Genomic DNA, 24,516 nt, shown 5'->3' with positions numbered 1-24,516 from the left:
CCACAATCCGTTCCAGAAAAGTGATTTGTTCGAAAACCGAATCAATGTTTCCCATTACAATGAATGAGAAAAGAAATAATGCGTTCCAACCCTAAAAAATTGGGCTTGTTAAAGCATTTTTTTTAGCTTTTCTTGATAATAAACTGCATAGCAGAAATACAGATATAGTTTAAATACTTTATATAATACAATAATTGAATAAATATATTTATTTTTTGCTTAAAATGTATGCTTTAGTAGTAGAGTGCGCTAGGCCGTATCTGTAGCGACTCGGCCCCCAGCCTTTTAAACTTTTTTTTATTCACAAAAGTGCAGCGTAACTTTCAATAAGCAACTTGTCTTCATTGGGGCTATGATTGGGGGTTAATACGGTAGTCCTCGATAAGAAGAAAAACAACAACTGGTCTGGCCACGCGTAATATGTTATTTCCGGGTTTTGTTAGGGGCGTTCGAGTACCGATTTTCGAAAACAGGAACAAAAAAATCTCGAAATTTTTGTTAAAAATGCCGATTTGTTCGACGTTCGAGAACCGGGGCTTTACTGTATTTGCCATCATTTTGGATTAGCATGACACGGAAACACTCACAAATACTGAAGAAAAGTGTCAGCAAAACAACTGATGGAAAACCCAAACCACACAGTGCCGCTTATTCTTTTGACGTTGGATGAACTTGAGGTTTGCTGCGTTTTGAACTTTGCGGGCCACTTTCGAGACTCTACATTTGTGCAGTACCACTTTTGTGGCATTCCGGCTACTAAATATTGTTCCAATGATTCATGAACAATGTCAAGTAAAAATCCGTGTTTTTGTATAAACACTAGTCTTCAAAAAAAAAGAAAAAATCACTGCCAGCGAATACAAGCCCCCGCCAACTGTTACGCTGCTTCCTTCCTTTGCTCCCCTTTGGTCTGGTTCCAGGTGCTTTGTAAACATCCCTTGACTGACCCGTACCACGAGCATGGTCCAACATCGGGACTGTACAAATTACCGAATAACGGCTCGGCGGTCCTAATTTCTTTCCCCGTCACAATCTTATCCATGCGTGTAATTGTTTCATGTGTATGGGTACACAAAACCTGAATTTTTGAATAGAAGATACGATCAACGGGGATACGGTATTTAGCACTTGGAATTCAAGAAGAGCGCGTGTTCATTTGTACTTTTTCTGTGATATTTTAAAATTCTCGACCGCAGTAAATGTATTTTCAATATAAAAATACATGACTTTGCAACATTGGATCTAAGTACATGAAATAAAATCTCAATTTGTACAAGCACTTCAGTGCCAGCACTAAAACAACAGGTCTTCTGACTGGTCCATCAATAGTTTTCATAATTAAAATGGCTGTCTGGGACAATGACACACAATAACAATATCACACGACATAGTCCAAAGAATATCCAAATTGATGTTCATAAATACCTCTGTGCCACAATTTAATTCAAAGAATTAAAATCAAAGTGAACAAAAACTATTCCATGCAGAAGTGTACTGTTCCTACGGCCCCCCAAAAAGTCACGATCACTTTATAACATGATATGTTTCATGTTATATGTTTCAAGTTATAATGTGGTTAATCACGTTATAACGAGAATCATTTCATGTGAAAACATGAAAAGTTTCATGTTATGTGAAATGAATTATGTTATAACATGAAATGATTTCCATTATAACGTGTAATTAACCACATTATAACGTGAAACATATGTTATGACATGAAACACATCACATAACCTTTTGGGGGGTGTGGGGTTTGGCAGTAATACGCTTCCGTAACTCCATGCTGTTGCTGAATTATGTAATTTTGTGTTCGCCGTGGGAAATGCAGTCAATATTGTCATGGCAGGTACTTATCCAAGCCGCTTATCCTCACAAGGGTTGCGGGAAAGCTGGAGCCTATCCCAGCTAGCTTCTTTCGGGCGAAAGGGGGACTACACCTTGAACTGGTCGCCAGTCAGTCACAGGGCGGATATCGACACCATAACTGAGCGGGAATCGATCCCGTGCTGCCCGCACCAAAGGCAGGCGTGTGTCCCACGACACCATCAGTGACATGCAGTCAATATTCCAGTTTATTCACGAGGACAAAAGAAGTAACAATTTAGCACCCTGACATGCGCTTTTCTGTTCTCTGTTTGGATGTTACCGTTTCGCAGAGACCCAACAAATACACATAGCTTCCGCATCTAGCGTAATGCTAACACACGATACCAAACGGCAAAGTCGAGAGAAAAACATTAGCGTCTGTCACGGGGTGGTGGTTATAAACCTCGAAAGGGACAAGCCGAAAGAAACTTACTTACTAATATAAGGAATTTTCAAACAGTTCCCATGATAAAAAGTGCAGATTAATACATTGACAGTACATGAGCTTGTTTCTCCTTCATTTGACAGGTAAAGGGGAAGATAAAGAATTCCCGACAATCGGAGCGCGACTGATCCGGCTGGAAGATAAGGTAAGAGTACGTGCGGCTTGCTCCTGGCATCGGTGTTTTTCCTCGGTCACGCTGTCAGATGACATCGCCCTTGTTGTTTCCGACCCGTGCATATTTTTGCCGACAGGAAGAAGATAAAATGAGTTATCGCCATAAAACGTATTGAAAAGAATATCTTAAATCCGGGCTAAATGTGCTTGTGCTATGGTTTGTGTGCAAATATGTTTTTCTCTTACCAGGCAATGCAATTTTCTGAAAAGAACATTTCACTTGCTTCAAACCTTTTTTTTTTTTTTCCTTGAACAATTTTGGTACTTATTAGTGAGATTTTATTTGCTGGTTCTGAGTAAATTCATCTTAAAATAAAATAAAACATTCAAAAGATGTAGATAGTATAATTTTTATAATAATAATATAATATTTTATATATAATATATATAATTTTTATAGTAATAATGTAATTATATATATATATATATATATAATGTGATTTTTATGCATATAATTTTATAATATATAATAAGAATATTTCTTTTATAATTCACAAATTTTGTGTTAACTTAACTTTTTTTCCCTTATCGATTCAGCAGAAAATTTCGCATGAATTAATATTTTGCTGAGCTCATTCCATTTTTTTTTTTTTTTAAAGCCCTGTTTTTGCATCGTGGCGCCAAGCAGGCGACCCGACAGCGCGACGGCATCGCGCTGTCTGTCTATCTGTCCATCTCTCTGTCTGTCTGCCCCGGTGCCAGTTTCCCAGTGTGGCATTTTGCACCCGTTGAACCGGTGCGTGCTCGCGCCGCTCGGGTTTTTTTTTTGCGCGCCCAAATCATAGGTTGCAAAGTGTGCCGCCGGGGGCGTGCGGCTTGCCGTTCGTCTGCGCGTCGCGGCGGAACGATGTTTTTGCGGAGTTTGTAAAAAAAAAAAAAAAAAAAAAAAAAAAGATAGCACGCCGGTTTGCGCGGTCACATTGTGCGGACCAGTCGGACAAAGCGTTTGCACTCGGCCAAATCGGGTTTTGGAACATTCTCCCGAGCGTTTTGCAAGTTGAGTGATGATCTTGAACCGAGCCTCCAGGGCGGAGGCCTCTCTCTGTGTCTCGGTGATGGAGTTATGGTTGGTTTGCTCCGGGCTACATGTTACGATCGTAATCTCTCACGTTCGGGAGCGCCTCGCCTACCTGTGGCTTCTCTCCTTACCGCCGCACACACAAACACACGCCTACAGTCCCAACACCCCCCCCCCCTCCCCCAAACCAGATGCCGAAAGTCACTGACAGACTCGAGTGGGGCCGGCCCGCGTAGTCTGTGTCACACGATTACAGCAACTCCCGCATTATGTTGTAATGCAGTCATTACAAAGAATGACTTCTGCAAAGTCGGCAACTTTACGACACGGTGTTTCAGAATTGTAGTGCGCAAATGGCAGACGTCAGCAACACGCATGCCGGTGCTGACGTGGCCACGCATTTGATTATCCGGCGGCACTCGGCAGTGTTCCACTTTTTTTTGGTTTTGTCTGAAAAGTGCCGTCGAATCGATGTCGGCTCTGCCGTTGGTCAATTTAGATCCATGGCGATGAGATCGTGTCATTAGATGAGACTCATGTTGCTCAAAATATCAAGCTTTAAATGTTGAAATGTCAAAATCAGATGTGATTTTTCTGTTTATAGGTGGTACTCTGTCTTTTTAAATTGCATTGATTAAAAAAATATATATATCATCCGTTTTTCTGCAATATTTTGATCGTAACCAGTGCCAGAATCCACAATCGTTCATATTCCAGTCCGAGTTTTACAAGCGAGGTGGAAGATTTGTCACGACTAGAATACTGAAATGCACGACTCGGGAGACGCGGTGGCAGTTCGGGAAAAGTGTTTATCCGGGCAAGTGTCGGGGATCGGGCAGGCAGTCAACCGGACCAGCAGTAACAAGAACGTCAGGCGTAGGAGGCAGGCAGGAATCGGTACACGGGAGGTCAGGAAGGAGGTTACGAGAGTGCAGGAACGAGGAATGAAGCGACGATCTGGCAAAGTGTGGTTCAATATAACTGGGACGTAATAACTAAAGACGAGGCGCAAGTGCGCGCCTCCGCCGATTGCGGCAGGTGCGTTCCGCCTTGGCGACGGGTTCGGGCAGGGCAGGGACCAGCAGGGCCATGACAAGATTAGATACACGTCTGTTGATTGGTTGAATGTCTTCCTCCTGACCAATGAAAATGCTTGTTGTGTACGAGGCGGTCCAGGGGGCCATTTTCAAGTCAACAGGATGGCGGTGCTCAAGAGGAAAGACGCCTCTCGAGTGAGAGAAATTGATAGATGTGTCAAAAATGAGTTCTGACGTGATTGGATGGAACGAGAATTCGTCGATTCCGTTGGAAAGAAGGAAGTTACCACTCTGTTAAGTGTCTTCTTTCGCAAAATCGATTTGTGCACGTGGGGTCAGGATACTATTGACTAAGGATCAAGAGGTTTCAAGGCATCGGATGTTCACGCGAAACGATAAAAACACGTCAAACAACTGAAACCAGCGAAAAGAAACTTTTCCATAGATTCTACATTAAGATGTCAAACCAAGCAAGGCCAATAAACAAACCCCAGTTGCAGACGATGAGAGTTCAGAAGCAATTACATGTAAAAATGTCTGTATTATTTACGCGTGACGTAAATAATTCTTGTCAAATTCACACATTTCAATCATTTACAAAAACAAGAAATTAAAATGCTTTTGAGTGGATACGATATACACGCTATGAAAGCGCGCTGGCATGCCGTGATGCAAATCTGAATTCAAGTTAGTAGTTTACGTATTTGAATTTTTATTTGAGTTTGTCATTTTTGGGGGTAAAGGTATGCACCTAAATAATGAATAATAATGAATATTGTGTACATTTTGAAAACAGAATAGCATTTATTTATAGATGTACTCGATATATTTCATTCATAATGCAATTTATAAAACTTCCACGTTAAAATCGGGGATCCCCCACACCACCGGCTATTTTTCAGTCTTTTTTCATTCAGTCAAATCACATGTCTGCAAAATGCAGCACCGATTTATGATTGGAACCTGGCATTTTAGTTGCTTTTTCAAAATTTTCAGAGTACCGAACTATTACTTGAAAGAAATTTGGCTATGAGCGGGATGAGCTCTCGGTGGCTACGATTTGATTATTTAAGAGAAAGTGGACATATTGAAATCATTTATGTGACTTCAATCTATTACAACTGAATGTCATGCTCGAGAGAGAGTTCTAATAAATACAAACCCAATTCCTTTTAAATGGGAGAAACTCGTCATATTTCACTTTTTGGAAATTAGCGGTTTTTTCCCCCACCATAAGGCGCACCGGATTATAAGGCGCACCTTCAATGGGTCACCTATTTTAAAACTTTTTTTTCATATATAAGGCACACTGCATTATAAGGCGCGCCTTCAATGACTGACCTATTTTAAAACTTTTTCGTATATAAGGCGCACTGGATTATAAGGCGCATGGAATATACGCTAAAGTTGAGACTGGCGTTACGTTATGCAGCCATTAGATGCGCTGCGCTAAAGGCTCAATATTGATCCATATATAAGGCGCACCTGATTATAAGGCGCGCTGTCAGAAAATTAAAGGCTGTTCGGTGCGCCTTATATTGCGGAAAATCCGGTAATTTGGCCAACACTTCTAACCATCCGAAAGACCGTTTAAACGCGGCCTTGCTCTCCATGAGGCACCGTGCCGAGCATTTTGTCTCGATCGGGATGGCACACCTGTTCGATGGAGGAACCGAAGGGGGAAGGGGGAGCGGGGACGGGGGGTGGGGGTGTCTTCCTTTCGGGCCCCATGCAGCAGGTGGATGAACCGGATGACCCTCGGCTCATTCCCTGGTCCCGCTCCAGTTTGCTGGGAGAGGATTTGCGTAGACGGGCAGTGGGACACCTGCCCATTGTGCATGCAGGATGTGCTACAATTAGCCAGTACCCTTTTTTTTTTTGTGTGCCCACTACACGATAAGTACAGAACAATATAAGACAATGGGCAATTACATAACAAACCAACAACAATAAAAGACAAAACAAAACAAATGACAGGGGTCGGGGTGCATTTTTCCAGGCACTGACCAGTAGCGTGCGAGGACTCTTGGGATACGGGAGGCCGCTAAGCGCCCACCCCCGCGACAAAATGGGGGAAGGAACCCTTGCTTGTCACGCTTCACGGATTTGCTCCTGCAACCGAATCATTCTGGAAAGACATTTCACCGTACATAAAGGTTTACGGCGCACGCGAGGATTCGAGCGAACTGGAGCCGCAGCTGACCTCCGGCAAGGTTGCGGTCATTTTTACGACCTTCTCGAGGCGGCGTCACCTCCCGCCTCCTTCTCGTAAACGTCGACTTAATGACACGTGGAGCAAACGCTGGTGTCACAGTTGACTCACTCTTAAGTAGGATCTTTCCCAACAGCCCCGTGGAATCATTCACCAGCTATACCGCAATGTGTGTGTGCATGTGTGCGTGCGTACGTATGTTCCCATGGCTTCACCACCCTTCGCCCTGCTGCTTTTCAGACATATTTTTATTCCTACAGATTCCAGTGTTGCGAATGAACAGAATACTGTATTTTCCTCACTATAAGGCGCACCTTAAAGCTAATTTTCTCAAAAGCTAACAGTGCGCCTTTTACTCGGGTGCGCCATATACTCGGGTGCGCCTTTTATATGGATCAATAATGAGCCTTTAGGGCACCCCATCCAATGGATTCATAACGTAACCACGGCCTCTACTGTAGCGTCTATTTTATGCGCCTTATAATGCGGTGCGCCTTGTATATGGAAAAAGGTTTTGAAACGGGCCAGTCATTGAAGGTGCGCCTTATAGTGCGGAGAATACGGTACAAATATTTAGTTATGTGATCTCTCTGCTTTCTATGATTCATTTTTGTCAAAATGGACCCAGAGGATGACACACACGAAAAAAAATGTGTAAATCGAGACAGACTTCAGACTTCATTTCGGTTGGTTGGTTAGAAGGTGTCATGGGGTCTCATAAGGAGAGAGAAATGGGACGGCAGGAACATGGAGGGACTTCACGAGGGTCAATTAATGATGCCAAAAACCGGAGAAGCAAGAAATCCATGGCCGCTGCCAAATTCAACTGAATTAGACCATCACAATTCTAATGGGCGATTAAGTACCGCACAATGACCTTTGCGCCGCAACAGAAAAACCGCTCAGCTTACAACGAGCTGTGATATATATACACAACCATCCGCCTATTATCCAAGCCGATTATCCTCACAAGGGTCACGGGAGAGTTGGAGGCCTGTCCCATCTAGCTTCGGGCGAAAGGTGGACTACACCCTGAACTGGTCGCCAGTCAGTCGCAGGGCAGATATCGACACCACCACTGAGCAGGAATTGATATATATATATATATATATATATATATATATATATATAGTCACTGATGGTGTCGTGGTACACACGCCTGACTTTGGCGCAGGCAGCGTGGGATCGATTCCCGCTCAGTGATTGTGTCAATACCTGCCCTGCTACTGACTGGTGACAAGTTCAGGGTGTAGTCCGCCTTTCGCTCGAAGCTAGCTGAGATAGGCTCTGGTTTTCCCGCGACCCTTGTGATGATAAGTGGCTTGGATAATGACGTATATATTTTGTAACATTTCTAAATATATACTGTATATCTCTGTGACCCTCGTGAGGATAAGCGGCAAAGAAAATGGATGGATATATATAATATTTTTTAATTGAACCACAAAAACATGGCGCAATTGTCAAGGAAGAAACTGATGGCCACATAAAAAGCAGAAATCAGGCAAGGCTAAATACCCGCGTGTGCGGCAAATGCACTGACGTCACTGCAGCTAACCTGCGCGTAGTTCTTTATACTTAAGGGCAACCCACACATGCAGTTTTGAAAATGTACTGCAGTTCTTCTCCAAGTCAGAATGCTGCGGTGACTTGCATTGACTAGGTTTTCTCAGTTAGCTACTTTTTGGTCATTTCCGGTAGCTGCTTTTACTTTCCCTTCCGTAACAAGGAACAATGCAACAACAATGGCGTCGGTGGAAGACCATCTGCTTGTACAAATCGCAGTTACGCTTTCTTAGTCATGTGACGTCACATATTAAGAACGTGTAACTGGATTGGCTGGCTGTTTGGTTCTGACCTGAAGTAACCCCGCCTGGTGGCACAAACGGTGAAATTTACTATTGAAAATGTGATCACCTTACATTTCAAATTCAAATCCTGGTGGCACTAATTTACTTCCATACACGTGAAGCAGAGCGGAACAGTGAGTACGTCATAACAGCATGTGACTAAAACGGACCAATCACGAGAGATGAGCTCCACGGAGCAAATGTTTTGGACGTGTGTGGGCAAGCTACGCAGAGGTGCTGCGTGGGGCAGTGCGCAGGTCGCGTGATACAATCCGGGCGTTATTGAACGCGCGACTGCAGGAGTATAAAGTGGCCTTAAGGCCAGAGTTCAATATTTTTCTGACTACACTGCCTTCCAAATGATTATGTAAATGACATGTTTCTGTATTTTTTTCCTAAATAATTGATACATAGAACAGTCTACATTTTTCACCCATCAAAACATAATTTAAATGTTTTTGCATCACCTATTTAGGAACATTTGAGAAAACATTTGTATAATATTTTGAAATTCACCACTCAGTTGTACTTTATATGTACTTGTAATTACGAACGGAACTTTGACAAATTCCCGCTTCTGTTAAAATGCCAGGCGCTAACTGCTCTGGCTTTATGCGAGGATGTCATCCTGGAGATGAATTTATTTTTCATGGGCAGAAGGCGGCTCCTTCGCCATTGTAAGTCCGGCGCAGGGGATAGGCAAGGATTTATCGGACCCGTACAAAGACAGATGAGTGGAGTTGATTAATCGGCGTTGTGTCCGACCCGGCGCTCTCCGGATTGAATTCTCCAGTAGGGGCTTGGAAACGAAGACGGACGGCGCTCCGCGACTGGTGTGTTATCTTTCTGTCACGGGCACTCGGTGGGAAAAAAAAAAAAAAAAAAAGGCCCCGGCAACCGACTCAAACAGTGGCCCGCGTCTCCGGGCTTCGACTTGGCCTTTCGGAAAACCGAAGGCCGACGCTAGCGCTCCGTCGCTCACTTTTATTGGAAACGAGATGTTTTCGCATGGTGATGAGGTGGACACGTCGGTGACTGTAAATATCTGCAGCAGCCCCCACAAAGGGCAAGCTACTTCAAACTCTAAGAAACTCTTCGATGGATGAATAACGGTTAGAAACATGGCGTGAGGTGAACTTACATCTCATCTACCAGGCATTTTAAATCGTGTATTGACTAAAATCTCGAGTTTTCCTTCGCTGATGAAGAATGATTATTTAGTTTGAATGAAAAATGTAACTGGTAGAGAGTTGAAGAGAAATCTGCTGTTGTTTTAGTTTTTCTTTTATTAATCAATGAATTGGTGAAAAAACGTTTTAGCATTTTCATCCGTTGATTTAAGAAAAGGAGGACACTATTTCAAATTAGGCGGCATGGTGGCCTCACAGTTCAGAGGACCCACGTTCAATCCCAGCCCTCCCTGTGTGGACTTTGCATGTTCCATCGTCCTGTGTGGGTTTTCTCCGGGCACTCCGGTTTCCTCCCACATCCCAAAAACATGCAACATTAATTGGACACTCTAAATTGCCCCTAGGTGTGATTGTGAGTGCGGCTGTTTGTCTCGACGGGCTTAAGGAGTCAAATATCCATCTTAACTGGGAAAAGTTGGTCGTGATTAAAGTCTAGTTTGCTTTCATGGAGAACTGAAGAAGTAGAATGTACATTATTTACTGTTGAGAGTATGGAATTTGCAGTATTTGAGGATTATCGTACTACGCAAAAAAGAAAAAAATGACAATTGACTGACTTTGACTTGACTTTCATCCCATTACAGTCGACAACAAAAATCTTGTTCTTCAAAGCTTCCGAGTACATGTACACTTCCGGAGTATTTTTTTTTTAATCTATCTGTAAACCATTATTATCATCATTATTGAGGGTATTATTGTATAATACATTTGAAAAGTCTGTTTGGATTCAACATTTTGTTATATTACTGGATTAAACTACTGTATTAATGTAGGGAATTATAAACATTATAATTCATTAATTTTGTTTTCGTACATTTTTCCTCCCAAATTTGCGTGACAGCACTTTACACCACACTTGTTTGTTTGCACACGCACACACACGCGGAAGGAAGGATTGCACTTAAAACAACAACAATCATCTCCTGAAATCTTACACCCACATGAAGCCGAAAATTTTTAATTATTTTTTATTTACATTGCTTTATACTTTTATTTTCAATCAGCCATTCATTAAATTCATCCATTAATTAATTAAACTGCCACCGATGGTGCGGGCAGCGTGGGATCGATTCCCGCTCAGTGACGGTGTCGATACCTGCCCTGCGACCGAGTGGCGACCAGTTCAGGGCGCAGTCCGCCTTTCGCCGGAAGCTAGCTGGTATTGGCTCCGGGTTTCCTCGCAACCCTTGTGAGAATAAGCGGCTTGGAACGTGACATGACATTCATTAAACTTGATCCAAAGGGTCGCACCGCAACCGATTAGAGTGGAAATCGGCACTGTCCGTGTTGTCTGCGTGCCTCCGCCTGCGCTACCGAAGCAAATAAATCGCAGCCACTCTGCGGATAAAAACCACTGATGGCGTATTCGGGGGCGCACGGTGTACTGCACGCGTTATGACGGTCGCATCGTATGTATGAAGCGGCGGGGCCGAAGAATGCGCGGCATGACCTTAATAGTGTTCTCAATGAGGTAAGTATGCTGTAAATTACAGCGAAGTCAAATACTGGGAATACTTCAGGAGCGGGCGTTTGTTAGGAGTCCATCTGTAAGGCATTTAGGGCCCCTCAGCTCTGTAATCAGGGCTTGGTTGGGGGGTGGGGGGGGTGCACGGTGTGTGTGAATGCCTGTTTAAATCCTCCTCCTCTAAGCTGTGTGCCAGGCCTTGGTTTCAAGGTCGTAGTAAACACACACCAGCTCATATACATATTTATATTTGACTACTAAGTGGCTCTTGAACACACTTAAATGTACAAAAGCTAAACATGTAAACGGATAGCTTGATCCAAAGGTCCTTCCTCGTTCATCTGCCCGACTCTACCAAGACTGGGAACTGTGCATTTTACGCGCGTTCGTATTGTATCGTAGCGATCTGTAGAAAATAGATCCATCCATCCATTTTCTTAGCCGCTTATCCTCATGAAGGTAGCGGGGAGCGCTGGAGCCTATCTTGGCTGTCAACGGGCAGGAGGCGGGGTACACGCTGAACTGGTTGCCAGCCAATCGCAGGGCACATTGAGACAAACAGCCGCACACCTACGGGCAATTTGGAGTGTCCAATGAATGTCGCATGTTTTTGGGATGTGGGAGGAAACCGGTGTGCACGGAGAAAACCATACGCAGGCACGGGGAGAACATGCAAACTCCACACAGGCGGGGCCGGGATGGAACCCGGGTCCTCAGAACTGTGAGGCCAACGCTTTACCAGCTGACCCACCATGTCGCCTAATTTGAAATACTGGGAGTCCTCGATGTACGACTGAGATCCGTCCCGAGAGTAACGACTTAAGTTGGATTCCACCATAAAAGTCATAATTTACGTCAAAATACATTGAAATAAACAAGATGGTGTACTTAGCATTGATGCTGAAAGGTGGATGGAGAAGGAGAAGGAACCTGGTCCTCAATCCTCTCCATCTCGGTAAGTATCCAAGAACCTTGTTTTGCGATCATTGGATCCGACATAGGAACGGAACCCTTCACGTGCGCTAAAATTCAGGCTTTGTCTTTAATAATTGTCACCACGGTCGACCGACTGAAGCCGCGGTGGTGTTGGCGTCTCTCCTTTCTCCAATCTTTTTATGATCTTGAGCTTCGTTTCCATGGTCATGGATTTTCTTTTGGCGGCAGAAGCGTTGCTATAAGACACCGCTTTCTTCTTTGTGGCGATAATGTCGAAAAAGGAGGGCGAAAAAAAAGATTCTCCCGGCGCACAAACACGGACAAGTGGTAGCCTGACAAAATGGCGGACGGGTGTTGTAAAGTCGAAACGTCTTAGGTCGAGACCGTCCTAATCCGAGGACTCCCTGTGTTGTTGTTTGAGCCAATGCGCATTTGGGCTTATGTGACTTTTGACCAGTCCACGGTGTAGTCTGCCTTTTGGGCGCAGCTCATCCTGAAGAGGGTGGAAGGCAGTGGAAATTGGATTTTAGCCTGTATTTCTCTTTACGTGGACAAAACAAAAGTGCCGCTCTTTGATCAAACAATACAACGCGCTTTAAAGTATGTCGCGTCACACGCATGCGTTGCTTCGACACTTTCTCTGCATCATTGCAGCGAAGCCCCCCCCCCCCCCCCCCATTGTTTCAGATCAAAGACTCCGTGGCCACTTGCCAATCTGTCGCCATCCCGCTTTTCGTTATTTAAGCTCTGAATTTTGTTTTCTTTCTCCCAACACACACACACATTTTTCTCCAGTTCCCAGCACTTCTTTTGCCATGAGCGCATCCTGCCCGTTGTTGTGATGTGTTTTGATATATGCGCGTGTTTGGCCATAGCATGCGCGGCGGGGAGCCAGACTTACCAGGCCGCTCTAAACAAAGAGAGGAAACTTGGCAAAGGAAACCCGGTACTCTCGCTGACCTGCGCTGCAGACAAGCACATACAGAACCTTTCCCGGCATGTCTAGACTTGGCCTTGCAGCGCTCCGCAACGCAGCCACCTTGCACTTCCTCCTGTTTTCCCGGATTTGAAATCTTCTGTTTTCCTGAGTTTTGTCCCGCCCGCTGCGCTTTTTTTTTTTTTCGCTTTTGTTCCCCTGCTTTACCCGAGTTTGGCAACGAGAGCGGTTTTTTTTTTTTTTTTTTTTTTGCCGCAGTCCCACTTCCACGCGGACAACGGAGGTCATTGTCCTCGACGGGGCTGCACCCTCTGGACCTCTCACTCGCTGGCTCGCAAGCGCCTCGACGGGGGGAGAGCCAAGGCGGCCTTGCATAAAATCCGCAGCCTCTGAACGAATGTCGAAGTGAGCGAGATCGTTCAGCAATCAAATGTTTCTTAGTACCTTCAGAGGCGATATTAAAATGTGATTTAATCTTTCGCAAAAATCCCAAATGCAAATTGTTCCTTTGATTTTTGCATTACTTTTTATTAGGGTGGGCATCATAAATGTTGACTGTGAAAATATAAAACATTTATTTAATATAAAGATATAAATAATAAAAAAAATATAATATATATTGTATATATATATATATGTATATATATATATATGTATGTATATATATATATATATATATATATATATAGTGAAATAATTTACAGGTCTTTTTCTTCTTTTCCTTTCGGCTTGTCCCGTGATGGATCGCCACAGCATGTCATCTTTTTCCATCTAAGTGGATTCCAGTCTAACCTCATCGGTCAGCCTATCCATTCCTCCCGCCAACGGGAAGGGACTCAGCGCGGATCCCTGATGCAGTCCCACCTCCACCTTAAATTCTTCTGGCACACCAACGGCACATCTCACCGCTGTTCTGCTGCCCTCATACATGTGCTCTACTATTCTAACATATTTCTCCGCCACGCCAGACTCGCGCACGCAGTACCACAGATACATCTCAATAAATCAGAATTCCATAAAACGTAATAGAGTGAAGCAGTGTTCGCATTTTTCAGAAGCTTCCGAATAGCAAGTTGAGTTGGTTTCACTGCTGGGGTTCAACCAGGGATCTTGAGAAATTTTGTTCATTCTTATCATTCATTTTAAAGCCTGGTACCACTTCAAGTATTTTAAGTCCTGAAGAATGCTATGAACGTGTCGAAAATGCTGCTGATTGCATAATATTTTGTCCTGTTTGACGTGATTGAGCTTAACTTTATGGCCAGTGATGAAATCCATGGCGAGATAGCTGCGCGTTAATTAAACTCTTTTGAGCTATTTTTGTCATTATGGTTATATTTATCCAAACAAAGAAATAAGGCTAGTCAAATGTTTTTTTCAATGACAATATATTAAAAAAAAATTACAATTTCTTAGAATGTTTACCTACACTAACAGATAGATTTTAGTGTGCTTTATGAATTAGAGTTGAAGCTCCCCGTGTACCTGGCGCTCCCTGATATTCACATTTTTGCGCACTTTCCAAAACGTGTTCTCCTTGTTGTGTTTTTGCGGCAACCTCTCATCTGGATCAGATGTTCCGACTCCGCGGAGCAGACCTGGTCTTCGTCACGTCAGGGAGCTCCACGCAGTCCGCGCAGCACCGCGGGGCGGATCGCACGCGATGAGGGCGGCGGGCCGCGGCGCATTAGATAGCGTGCAGTTTGGAGCGCGGCCTTGCAGTAAATCACAGCGCCGGGGGACGCAGCTCCTGGCAGCTCCCAGACGGCCTCTGGCTCTGGCTCTGGCTGACTTCTCTTAGCGCCACCCTCTAATTTCAGAGCCCGGGCCCTTGCCCACTACTGTGTCTTCACCGCATTCCCACAAGCCAGAGACGGATAGTCTGCGTGTCTGGGCGCTCTTTCGTTCTCCATCTTATAGTCTAACTCGTTTGCCTGCTTTTTGGCTTTTGTCACTGACCCCCTCCCTTGTTTTTTTTTTTCTTTTCTTTTCTTTTGCCCCTGCTGCCTTTGCGCTCTTGTTGTCAGGGACTGTGCATTCTCATTTGAATGGAGGATTATAGGTCTGAAGTTTCCTATCATCGAAATCATGTCGTACACGTCCAGCATCTCTCTGCATCTTATAGCAGCCACTTAAGGGCTTTCTCCTTGGCTGTAAATATCCACGCTCCAATTCCATTGGGCAAACTTTGCACAGCCCCGGGTTAGAAAGCGGCGCCTTGATTTACAAGCGCTGCCCCCACTTGCGAGTTTTCGGTGGTGCGAGCGGCCGTAGGGTCGAGTTTACCGACCAAACTTTTGAGTTCTGAGCAAGCTTCAGACCGGGTAAACGAAGCGATTCCAGGTACAGCCGCAGTTGCTGATGGACTTTTGTGTACATTCTATGTTCTATCTATCTATCTATCTATCTATCTATCTATCTATCTATCTATCTATCTATCTATCTATCTATCTATCTATCTATCTATCTATCTATCTATCTATCTATCTATCTATCTATCTATCTATCTATCTATCTATGTTTGTCTGTCACTTTTATACAGGGCAATAGCAGAGTTATTAACGGGTTGAAATCCAGATTAATTCCATCCATCCATTTTCTTTGCCGCTTATCCTCGCGAGGGTCATGGAGAGTGCTGGAGCCTATCTTAGCTGTCAACGGGCAGGAAGCGGGGTACACCCTGAACTGGTCGCCAGCCAATCGCAGGGCGCATGGAGACAAACAGCCGCACTCACAATCACACCTAGGGGCAATTTAGAGTGTCCAATTAATGTTGCATGTTTTTGGGATGGCAAAGCATTGGCCTCACAGTTCTGAGGTCCTGCGTTCGATCCCAGACCCGCCTGTGTGGAGTTGGCATGCTCTCCCCGTCTCTGCGTGGGTTTTCTCCGGGCACCCCAGTTTCCTCCCAGGTTCCAAAAAGATGGAACATTAATTGGACACTCTAAATTGCCCCTCGGTGTGATTGTGGGTGCAGTTGTTTGTCTCCTTGCGCCCTGCGATTGGCTGGCGACCAGTTCAGGGTGTACCCCCACCTCCTGCCCATTGACAGCTGGAATAGGCTCCAGCGCTCCCCGCGACCCTCGTGAGGATAAGTGGTGAAGAAAATATTCATAGATTTTTTTTTTTTTTTTTTTGCCCCAGCCATAGTTGACCCAGTCCCTATTCCCCACACACAGCGGGGGTCCGGATCAAGTCCCAAGCCTGCCCACAGAACAAATTCAATCCGTAAGTCGAATTTTTTTTTTCTACCCCGCAGGAATGTTTTATCATCTCGGTCACACTCGACCACGGATGTACTCCCCCCGCGCGCCGTTTTATTATGAGCTGAGAGGTGCGAGCGCTTTTTTTAGGGGGGTTACAACGCAGTCAAGAAAGCGAGGTGCGTGTTTAACGGGCTCCCGCGACGTCGCTAACGCCGCAGAGCTAAGCACATCACAGGGCCGATTCCGCGACAGCAGCCACACGGGAGCATCCGGCTCACGTCATTCGTGAGTAAAGTAACGAACGCAGGCGTATTTACGACTGTGTGAAAAGCTGACTTTGCCACTCTGGGATCAGATGTTGGTCCAGTTCAAGATTCAGTGAATGAGGGTCTGTGGGTGTGTGTTTGAACTTGAGCTGCCTTATTTACTCCTGCCGCCTCCCATTCGCTTCAGTGTTGCCGTTTCTTGTAAACGCTTGTCAGAATGACACAGCATGTTTTTGTTATTTTTCTTTCACTTTGATAAGTGGCTCATTTTTTTCCACTTTCTTTTTTCAAAACGGTAGTGCAAAGGGATGTTGTTTGTCATGATACTGCCGGTCCTAGCCCCGGCTGTGCAGGTCCCCCGACACACTTTCAGTCATTAGGAGGCACACATCAGCGCCTCATCCCCAGCAAATAACTGCAGTACTTGTAGGACCCAGCGGACGGTGTGGCTTTGCCAGATCGTTGCCATTGATGCGTCGCTCCTGCACTTCCTCGACTCTGATCTCGACTCCTGGCGTAGCGACCCCCACCTGTTTCCTGACCTACCCCGTAAGCCTAACGTCATTATCACTGCTGTTTTTTCTCGTGGACTGCCCGCCTGGACTGAATAAAAATATTTCCTGAACTAATGGGCATTTGGGTCCAACTCCACTTTCTGGTTATGGTTGGTTGGTCTGGTTTTATCTGTGCTCGGCGGTCGGCCCTGTGTAGAGCAATTTAAAATGACACGCATTGGTAAGGAAGTGAAAAACGGGTCCAAGCGGGGTTGGAACAGTTGGCGGAAGGTGTCTGGTGTTTTATGTGACAGAAGAGTCTCCGCTAGGAAGAAGGGCAAAGTCTATAAAACAGGGGTGAGGCCGGCCATGATGGATGGATTAGAGACGGTGGCGCTGAAGAGACAACAGGAAGCAGAACTGGAGGTGGCAGAAATGAAGATGTTGAGGTTCTCACAGATTGGATAGGATTAGAAATGAGCTCACTAGAGGGACAGCCAAAGTTGGATGTTTTGGAGACAAGTTTCGAGAGAGCAGACTTCAATGGTTTGGACATGTCCAGAGTCCTGTTGTTTCTTCAGAGCCACCGTCTCTAATTCGGACATCATCATTGTTTTATAAACTTTGCCCTTCATCCTAGCGAAGACTCTTCTGTCACATAGAACACCAGACACCTTCCGCCAACTGTTCCACTCCGCTTGGACCCGGTTCTTCTCTTCCTGACCACGCTCTCCATTGCTCCGTATTGTTGACCTCAAGTATTTGAAGTCGTCCACCCTTGGTTGCTTTATATCCAGTGGACAGTCATAAGGAAGTATTGTTGAACATCCAAACTGCGAGATAAAACATCTATGTACAGGTACTTGGGTTATTCGATTTTATTGTTGGTCATGATGAGACGGTGGCATTGGGGGTTCTCGCTTGGAGGTAACAGGTTGGATGGGATTAGGAATGAGCTCATTAGAGGGAAAGTTGGATGTTTTGGAGACAAGATTCGAGAGAGCAGACTTCGATGGTTTGGACATGTCCAGAGGCGGGAGAGTGAGTATATTGGTGGAAGGGTGCTGAGGATGGAGCTGCCAGGCAAAAAGAGCGAGAGGAAGACCAAAGAAAATGTTGATGGATGTTGTGAGGGGGGACATGAGGACAGTGGGTGTTCGAGTGGAGGATGCACGAGATAGGCTGAGATGGAAAAATATGACACGCTGTGGTGACCCATAACGGGACAAGCCAAAAGGAAAAGAGGAAGAAGAAGAAGATTGCAATTGCGTATACAGCAATTAATTTAGAAGTTCACTCGGGGTACAGGCGTCATCCGGGCTGCTTGCTGACAATCTGGAAGAGAGACCGATGGAGGGTTGGAGTTTGCTTTACGATATTATTTTTGCAAAAATCCTTTCGATGGTTTGATGGCCTGAAATAAGCGAATTGTATCAAAGTACGCGTCTGTCGACAGAGGTGAATTTAAAGAATGCACTTAAATGATATGTAAGTCTTTTGTTCAAATCGCTGAGAGTGTTCACTTTAAGTGTTCTACAACATTCCTTGGAAATGACACACATTTTTAAAGTGACCGCTTTTACATCATTCCTAGAAAATGACTTTGTCTCCATTACTGGCGAGCTATTTCTGGTATCAAGGTGACTGGTGCGCCTGCCGTTATTCAACATTTTTTAAGCGGTTGATGGCATGTACTAAAAACAATTTAGCAGATTTGTTCGCGGCCCCTGGCGCTATTTTAAAACATTGGTTAACTGCATTAAAAGTGTAGCTGTCGAAGAGTGTGTACGTGTGTGTGTGTGTGTGTGTGTGTGTGTGTGTGTGTGTGTGTGTGTATACGTGTGTATGTTGGGGGGGCTTGGGGTTGTGACACTCCTGACAACTACTACTAGTACTAATTAATTATTAATACTAGTAGTAATAATAGTTATAACTAAAATAAGGACAACATTTCTCTTTCCAAAGTAAGATCATATTTATTAGTGCCACAGTGTCTTATAAATAAAATTCGCCTGAACAGGGACTTGAACCCTGGACCCTCAGATTAAAAGTCTGATGCTCTACCGACTGAGCTATCCAGGCTCTGATTTCATAGTTAATCCCGTTCCGTCTGCCATCATGGACCACTAATAATCAAAAAATCGTCATTTTACTATAAGTGACACTTGTCTAGGTTCTGAATTTTTATATACGGTCAGTGCAAGGCGGATCTACTCTTGTGGGGTTCAGGGCCGTGGGCAAAATCCAGAAAAATCAATAGTAGTTTTCAAAATACAGTGGTGCCTCAGTTCTCAAACACAATCCGTTCCAGAAGGCCGGTTGAAAACCGAAACGTTCGAAAACCAAAGTGCATTTTCCCATTACAATGAATGGAAAATTAAATAATGCGTTCCAAGCCTAAAGAAGTTTTTTTTTGTAAGCATTTTTTTTTTTTTTGCTTTTCCTGATAATAAATTGCATAGTAGAAATACATGTATAGTTTAACTACTTTATATAATTAAATCATTACAGAAAAATATCTGTTTTTCGTTGGGGGAGGCTTGGGGTTGTGACACTCCTGACAACTACCACTAGTACTAATTGTAAAGTATGTATAACTAAAATAAGGACAACATTTCTCTTTCCAAAGTAAGATCATATTTATTAGTGCCACAGTGTCTTATAAATAAAGTTCGCCTGAACAGGGACTTGAACCCTGGACCCTCAGATTAAAAGTCTGATGCTCTACCGACTGAGCTATCCAGGCTCTGGTTTTTGGGTGAATATTTTCTCAGTGCTAGGCGGATCAACTCTTGTGGGGTTCAGGGCCATGGGCAAAATCCAGAAAAATCCTAAACAGAAAGCTGTCACGTAGTAGTTTTCAAAATACATTGGTGCCTCGGTTCTCAAACAAAATCCATTCCAGAAGGCTGGTTGAAAACTGAAATGTTCAAAAACCGAAGCGTGTTTTCTCATTACAATAAATGGAAAATTAAATAATGCGTTCCAAGCCTAAGAAATTGTTTTTTAAAGCATTGTTTTAGCTTCTCCTGATAATAAACTGCATAGTAGAAATGCATGTATAGTTTAAATACTTTATATAATTAAACCATTTCAGAATATATCTGTTTCCTTAAAATGTATGCTAGGCTGTAAGTGCATTGCCGTATCTGTAACGACTCGGCCCCCAGCCTTGTAAACCTTTTTTTTTTAACAAAAGTGCAGAATAACTTTAAACACGCAATAATGAGGGTGGGAAAACACACAAATTGTTTATTATTTGCACAGAAACTACGTAACATGTACAAAAAAATGAACTTCCAACTAGAGATAGGGTTAATGGAACAAAAGAAAAAAGCAATGCAAAACAACTGTTTCAAATGTCTTCGGCGGGGGTGACTCGCCCCTTTTTAACAAAGAAAGAATCGAATGTTTCTGCCGTCTTTTGAGCACCTTCCTGAAGTGGGTAATAACAATCATTAAAATTTTGCAGTGCTCTGCAACATTCTGCTTTGTTAGGCTGATGGAGTTCGACAAAATTATGGATCCTTTAGCAACACTTCTCATTTTGAGGCCATCCTCGTGTTTCAGAACGGTACTGATCGTCGATTTCGCCGTGCCGTACTTCTTCGATAGCTCAGAAACACGCACACCAGATTCGTATTCGGCTGTCAAATCCTTCTTGAAGTCGACAGTTTTACGCACCACTTTCCTTTTTTCAGCACTAACAGTTCCACTTGCCTTCTTTGGAGACATGATCGGGGGTTAATATTGCTCAATCGGTAGAAAAAAAGTCACTAACGTGAAGAGGAATGTGCGGGTCAACTGGTTGCGTCGCGCATCGCAATCGCAGTCGTTTCCGTTTTTTTTTCGGAGGTGCGTTCGAAAGCACAATAACAAATCGTCATTGGTCAGGTGGTCGGGGCGTTCAAATACCGATTTTCATTCGAAAACCAAAGCAAAAAATTAATTCGAAAAGCGATTTGTACGAAAACAGACATTCGAAAACCGAGGTACCACTTTAATTATACTATACAAGCAACATAAAATTCCTTGATGGATTTCTTTTAGCATGTTGAATGCACTAACCCGAAGAATTTCAGACCCCTTCGCATCTTTCGATTTTTCTGGGGGAAAAAAAAAAGTATGTACACCCTTGGTGTCGTTGTTATGAGAGGGGGACAGATAAGCCACGAGACAGCCAGGGTGATCTTGACACGTCCCGTCCATGACTCAGCGCCGAGGAAGTGGGAGGCCGACCGTGTCTGCGCTCCAGTCGGCCTGATAAGCCCGGCAGATAAACAGCCTCAGCTTTGGCGACGCGGGAGGAGGCCGAAGAGACGAAGGAGGGCACGCTGACTGTTGAGTCCTATCTCCTCGTTCGCACCGGGAGGCCTGTTGAGAAGACCGGAGAGGAGAAGTCGGGAGTCTGCTCGATAAGGCTTGAGATAAGATACGCCGCTGTGTCTTATCTTCTCACGGACGCTGAGCCGAGGGAGCGTTTTGTCGTTTTGTTTTGTGTCACATCAACTCGCAGGAGGGATTTCGCCAGCAGATGACATTCAGCAGTGGCGCGACTTGAATGTTCCACCTGAGCCTTCCGTGGGCCCTCACCTGGCTTAATCCACCACCACCACCTTCACGTCCTTATTACAGAAACCTTACCTACAGTGAAGAAAATAAGTATTTGAACGCCCTGCTCTATTGCAAGTTCTCCCACTTAGAAATCATGGAGTGGTCTGAAATGTTCATTTTCATTTTCAGCATGGGGGTGGTAGCATCATGCTTTGGACCCCCAAAGAACATCCCAAGAACACTGTCCCTACTGTGAAGCATGTGGGTGGTCGCATCATGCTTTGGGGGTGTTTTTCTGCACATGGGACTGGACGACTGCAGTGTATTAAGGAGAGGATGACCGCGGCCATGTATTGTGAGATTTTGGGGAACAAGCTCTTTCCCTCAGTCAGAGCACTGAAGATGGGTCGTGGCCTGGGTCTTTCAACATGACAATGACCCGAAGCACACAGCCAGGAAAACCAAGGAGTGGCTCCGGAAGAAGCATATCAAGGTTCTGGGGTGGCCTAGCCTGTCTCCAGACCTAAACCCAAGAGAAAATCTTTAGAGGGAGCTGAAACTCCGTGTTTCTCAGCGACAGCCCTGAAACCTTTCTGATCTAGAGAAGATCTGTGTGGAGGAGTGGGCCAAAATCCCTCCTGCAGTGTGTGCAAAACTGGTGAACAACTACAGGAAACGTTTGACCTCTGTAATTGCAAACAAAGGCTACTGTACAAAATATTAACATTGATTTTCTCGGGTGTTCAAATACTCATTTGCAGCTGTATCACACAAATAAATCATTCAAAAAAATCATACATTGGGATTTCTGGATTATTCTTCTTAGATGAGCTCTCTCATAGTGGACATGCACGTACGCTGAAAATTTCAGACCCCTCCATGATTTGTAAGTGGGAGAACTTGCACTATAACAGGGTGTTCAAATATTTTTCTTACAGGTTTAGGCTATATACCATCCATAGAAACAGAACACGGGCATAGATGTGGGTCCCTGCCTTTCAATACGAAGTGAAAAACTAATCAGGCCCCAGCGAGAATTGAACTCGCGACCCCTGGTTTACAAGACCAGTGCTCTAACCACTGAGCTATGAGGCCTCAGTTAGCAAATGGGTTGACGGTTTAGACAAATTAATGCTACCACGCCTCGTTTGGCAAGACTGGAGTACAAAGGGCGTAGTCAGAGGTGACCTCAGAAGGTCAAAGTCGGGGGACCGGGGAGTCACTCCCACCAGGGCAAAAAATAGTGGAATGCTTTCGGGGGTATCTGGCTGGCACGTCAGGTTTCTGGGTTCGAATGTGATCTCTGGCCTTGCTTTGTGGAATTTGTACGTTCTCCTCGTGCATGCGTGGATTTTCTGTCCTCGCACATTCCAAAGACTTGCATGCCAAGTTTATTAAAAGATAAATGTTTATTAAAACGTGAGTGTGACACATCTATCTGTCCTTGACCGGACATCCTATTCAGCCCTCGAATCCCGACGCACGACTGGAGGCCAGCTAGGAGGTAGCCTACGTACAGCGGGGACGGGAGGACCTGCTGTTTCAATGGATATATAATATACATATAATATATAATATGTATATATTTTCTCTCAGATAAACTCGACAGGCGCCATAAAACGTTAAGAGTGAACCTGTATGAGTGTCTGAACGTCTCGGAGTGCTGAAACTCGCCGCCGTTTAGCTTAAGTCAAGTCAAGCTAGGTTAGCAAGAGCTAACATTTGAGCATGTTGACATGAAACAAAAATATTCAGGTTCAACTTTTAGGACACATTAAATTAGTCACTTTGTTGACTCCTGAGGCAGGGGAATCAAACTCGTTTCACATCGTGGGCCGCATACGGCATCGGTACAATTGTCAAGTGGGCCGGACTGTTAAAATTATACCATACTCTGCTATACATAACCAAAATATGGTGTCTTTACTTTGTCATGGTGTAAAGAAGCACAAAATATTAACAAGTAATTGGTATTGAAAAATATTGTAATGCACTTTAAGATTAAATTAGATTCATAAAGGATATTTTAAACCATTTTCACATGTTCATATAAAATTTAAATTTAATCCCTGCCTGCACCTTACAAACTAAGGAGAGTGCTTTTAAATGTGTAAAGAAGAAAATATTCACATGTCCTGTAAATATGTAATTCCACCATACTTTTTTTTGTCGTGATTTTTCTGACTAACATTAAATTGCACGTTTTTGAAATCACCACACTAAGGATTCATCTTCACAGAGCTGTATTTTTTTTTCAACCCCAACAGTATCTAAGGTGGCATTTTAAAGGCTGTTAGGCTCGTCTGGACTTGTTTTTCTTGGCGTCTTTTGGCCCGTACAAGTGCGTGCCGTCGTCTTCTTCTCTGATCAAAACAATGTCGCCTTCTACTCCGATCAAAACAGTGTGCGCCCTCGCTTGTAATCCCTGATTTGCATCCTATTAAAAAGATTTATTCCGATATTAAAACTGTGCCAAACAAATATGAGCGTTCATCTGAGATGTCACGCTGTGGCGACCCCTAACGGGAGAAGCCGAAAGAAACTTGCTATTCCGTGTCTTTTATGCATTTTATTTCACTTTTAAATGATCCTGCGGGCCTGATGGAACCTCCTTGCGGGCCGGTTCCGGCCCGTGGACATTATGTTTGACACCCCTGCTCTAAGGTCAAACATGAAAAATGACTGATTCCTTTTTTAAAATTTTTTTTTTTTAAATGTATTTGTTTTGCAGTGTTGACTTTTTTTTTTTTTTTTTTTCATGATAGCTAAGCACTTGTGTTCACACGTGTTTGTGCATTCCGAATGTTACACAAGGATTGTGTGTCGGGGAAGCTCCTCCGCTTGCCTCTCTCGCCACCTTGAC

The 24,516-nt window shown here is 44.1% G+C and overlaps 1 protein-coding gene and 3 non-coding genes across 7 annotated transcripts in view; 1 reads left to right on the top strand and 3 right to left on the bottom strand.

Moving 5' to 3' along the window:
- The window catches only part of kcnq1.2 (potassium voltage-gated channel, KQT-like subfamily, member 1.2), a 211,859-nt gene that overhangs the window by 128,739 nt on the left and 58,604 nt on the right, over positions 1–24,516 (top strand). The window contains exons 18-19 of one of the 4 annotated variants that reach the window (XM_061821698.1): positions 2,398–2,459; positions 21,316–22,304. In XM_061821698.1, coding sequence (XP_061677682.1) covers positions 2,398–2,459; positions 21,316–21,363 — 110 coding nt within the window. In that variant the 3' untranslated portion in view covers positions 21,364–22,304. Of the gene's footprint in view, positions 1–2,397; positions 2,460–13,886; positions 14,243–21,315; positions 22,305–24,516 lie in introns of those variants that run through there. The other 3 variants (XM_061821695.1, XM_061821696.1, XM_061821697.1) reach the window with 3 other exon arrangements.
- trnak-uuu (transfer RNA lysine (anticodon UUU)) lies at positions 19,109–19,181 on the bottom strand. Its single transcript has one exon. It is a non-coding gene; the product is annotated as a tRNA-Lys (tRNA).
- trnak-uuu (transfer RNA lysine (anticodon UUU)) lies at positions 19,773–19,845 on the bottom strand. The gene has a single exon. It is a non-coding gene; the product is annotated as a tRNA-Lys (tRNA).
- On the bottom strand, positions 22,676–22,748 carry trnat-ugu (transfer RNA threonine (anticodon UGU)). Its single transcript has one exon. It is a non-coding gene; the product is annotated as a tRNA-Thr (tRNA).

Source organism: Syngnathoides biaculeatus, chromosome 6 (assembly GCF_019802595.1).
Source record: "Syngnathoides biaculeatus isolate LvHL_M chromosome 6, ASM1980259v1, whole genome shotgun sequence".
Lineage (NCBI taxonomy): Eukaryota > Metazoa > Chordata > Actinopteri > Syngnathiformes > Syngnathidae > Syngnathoides > Syngnathoides biaculeatus.
This window is presented reverse-complemented; position numbering and strand designations above follow the sequence as displayed.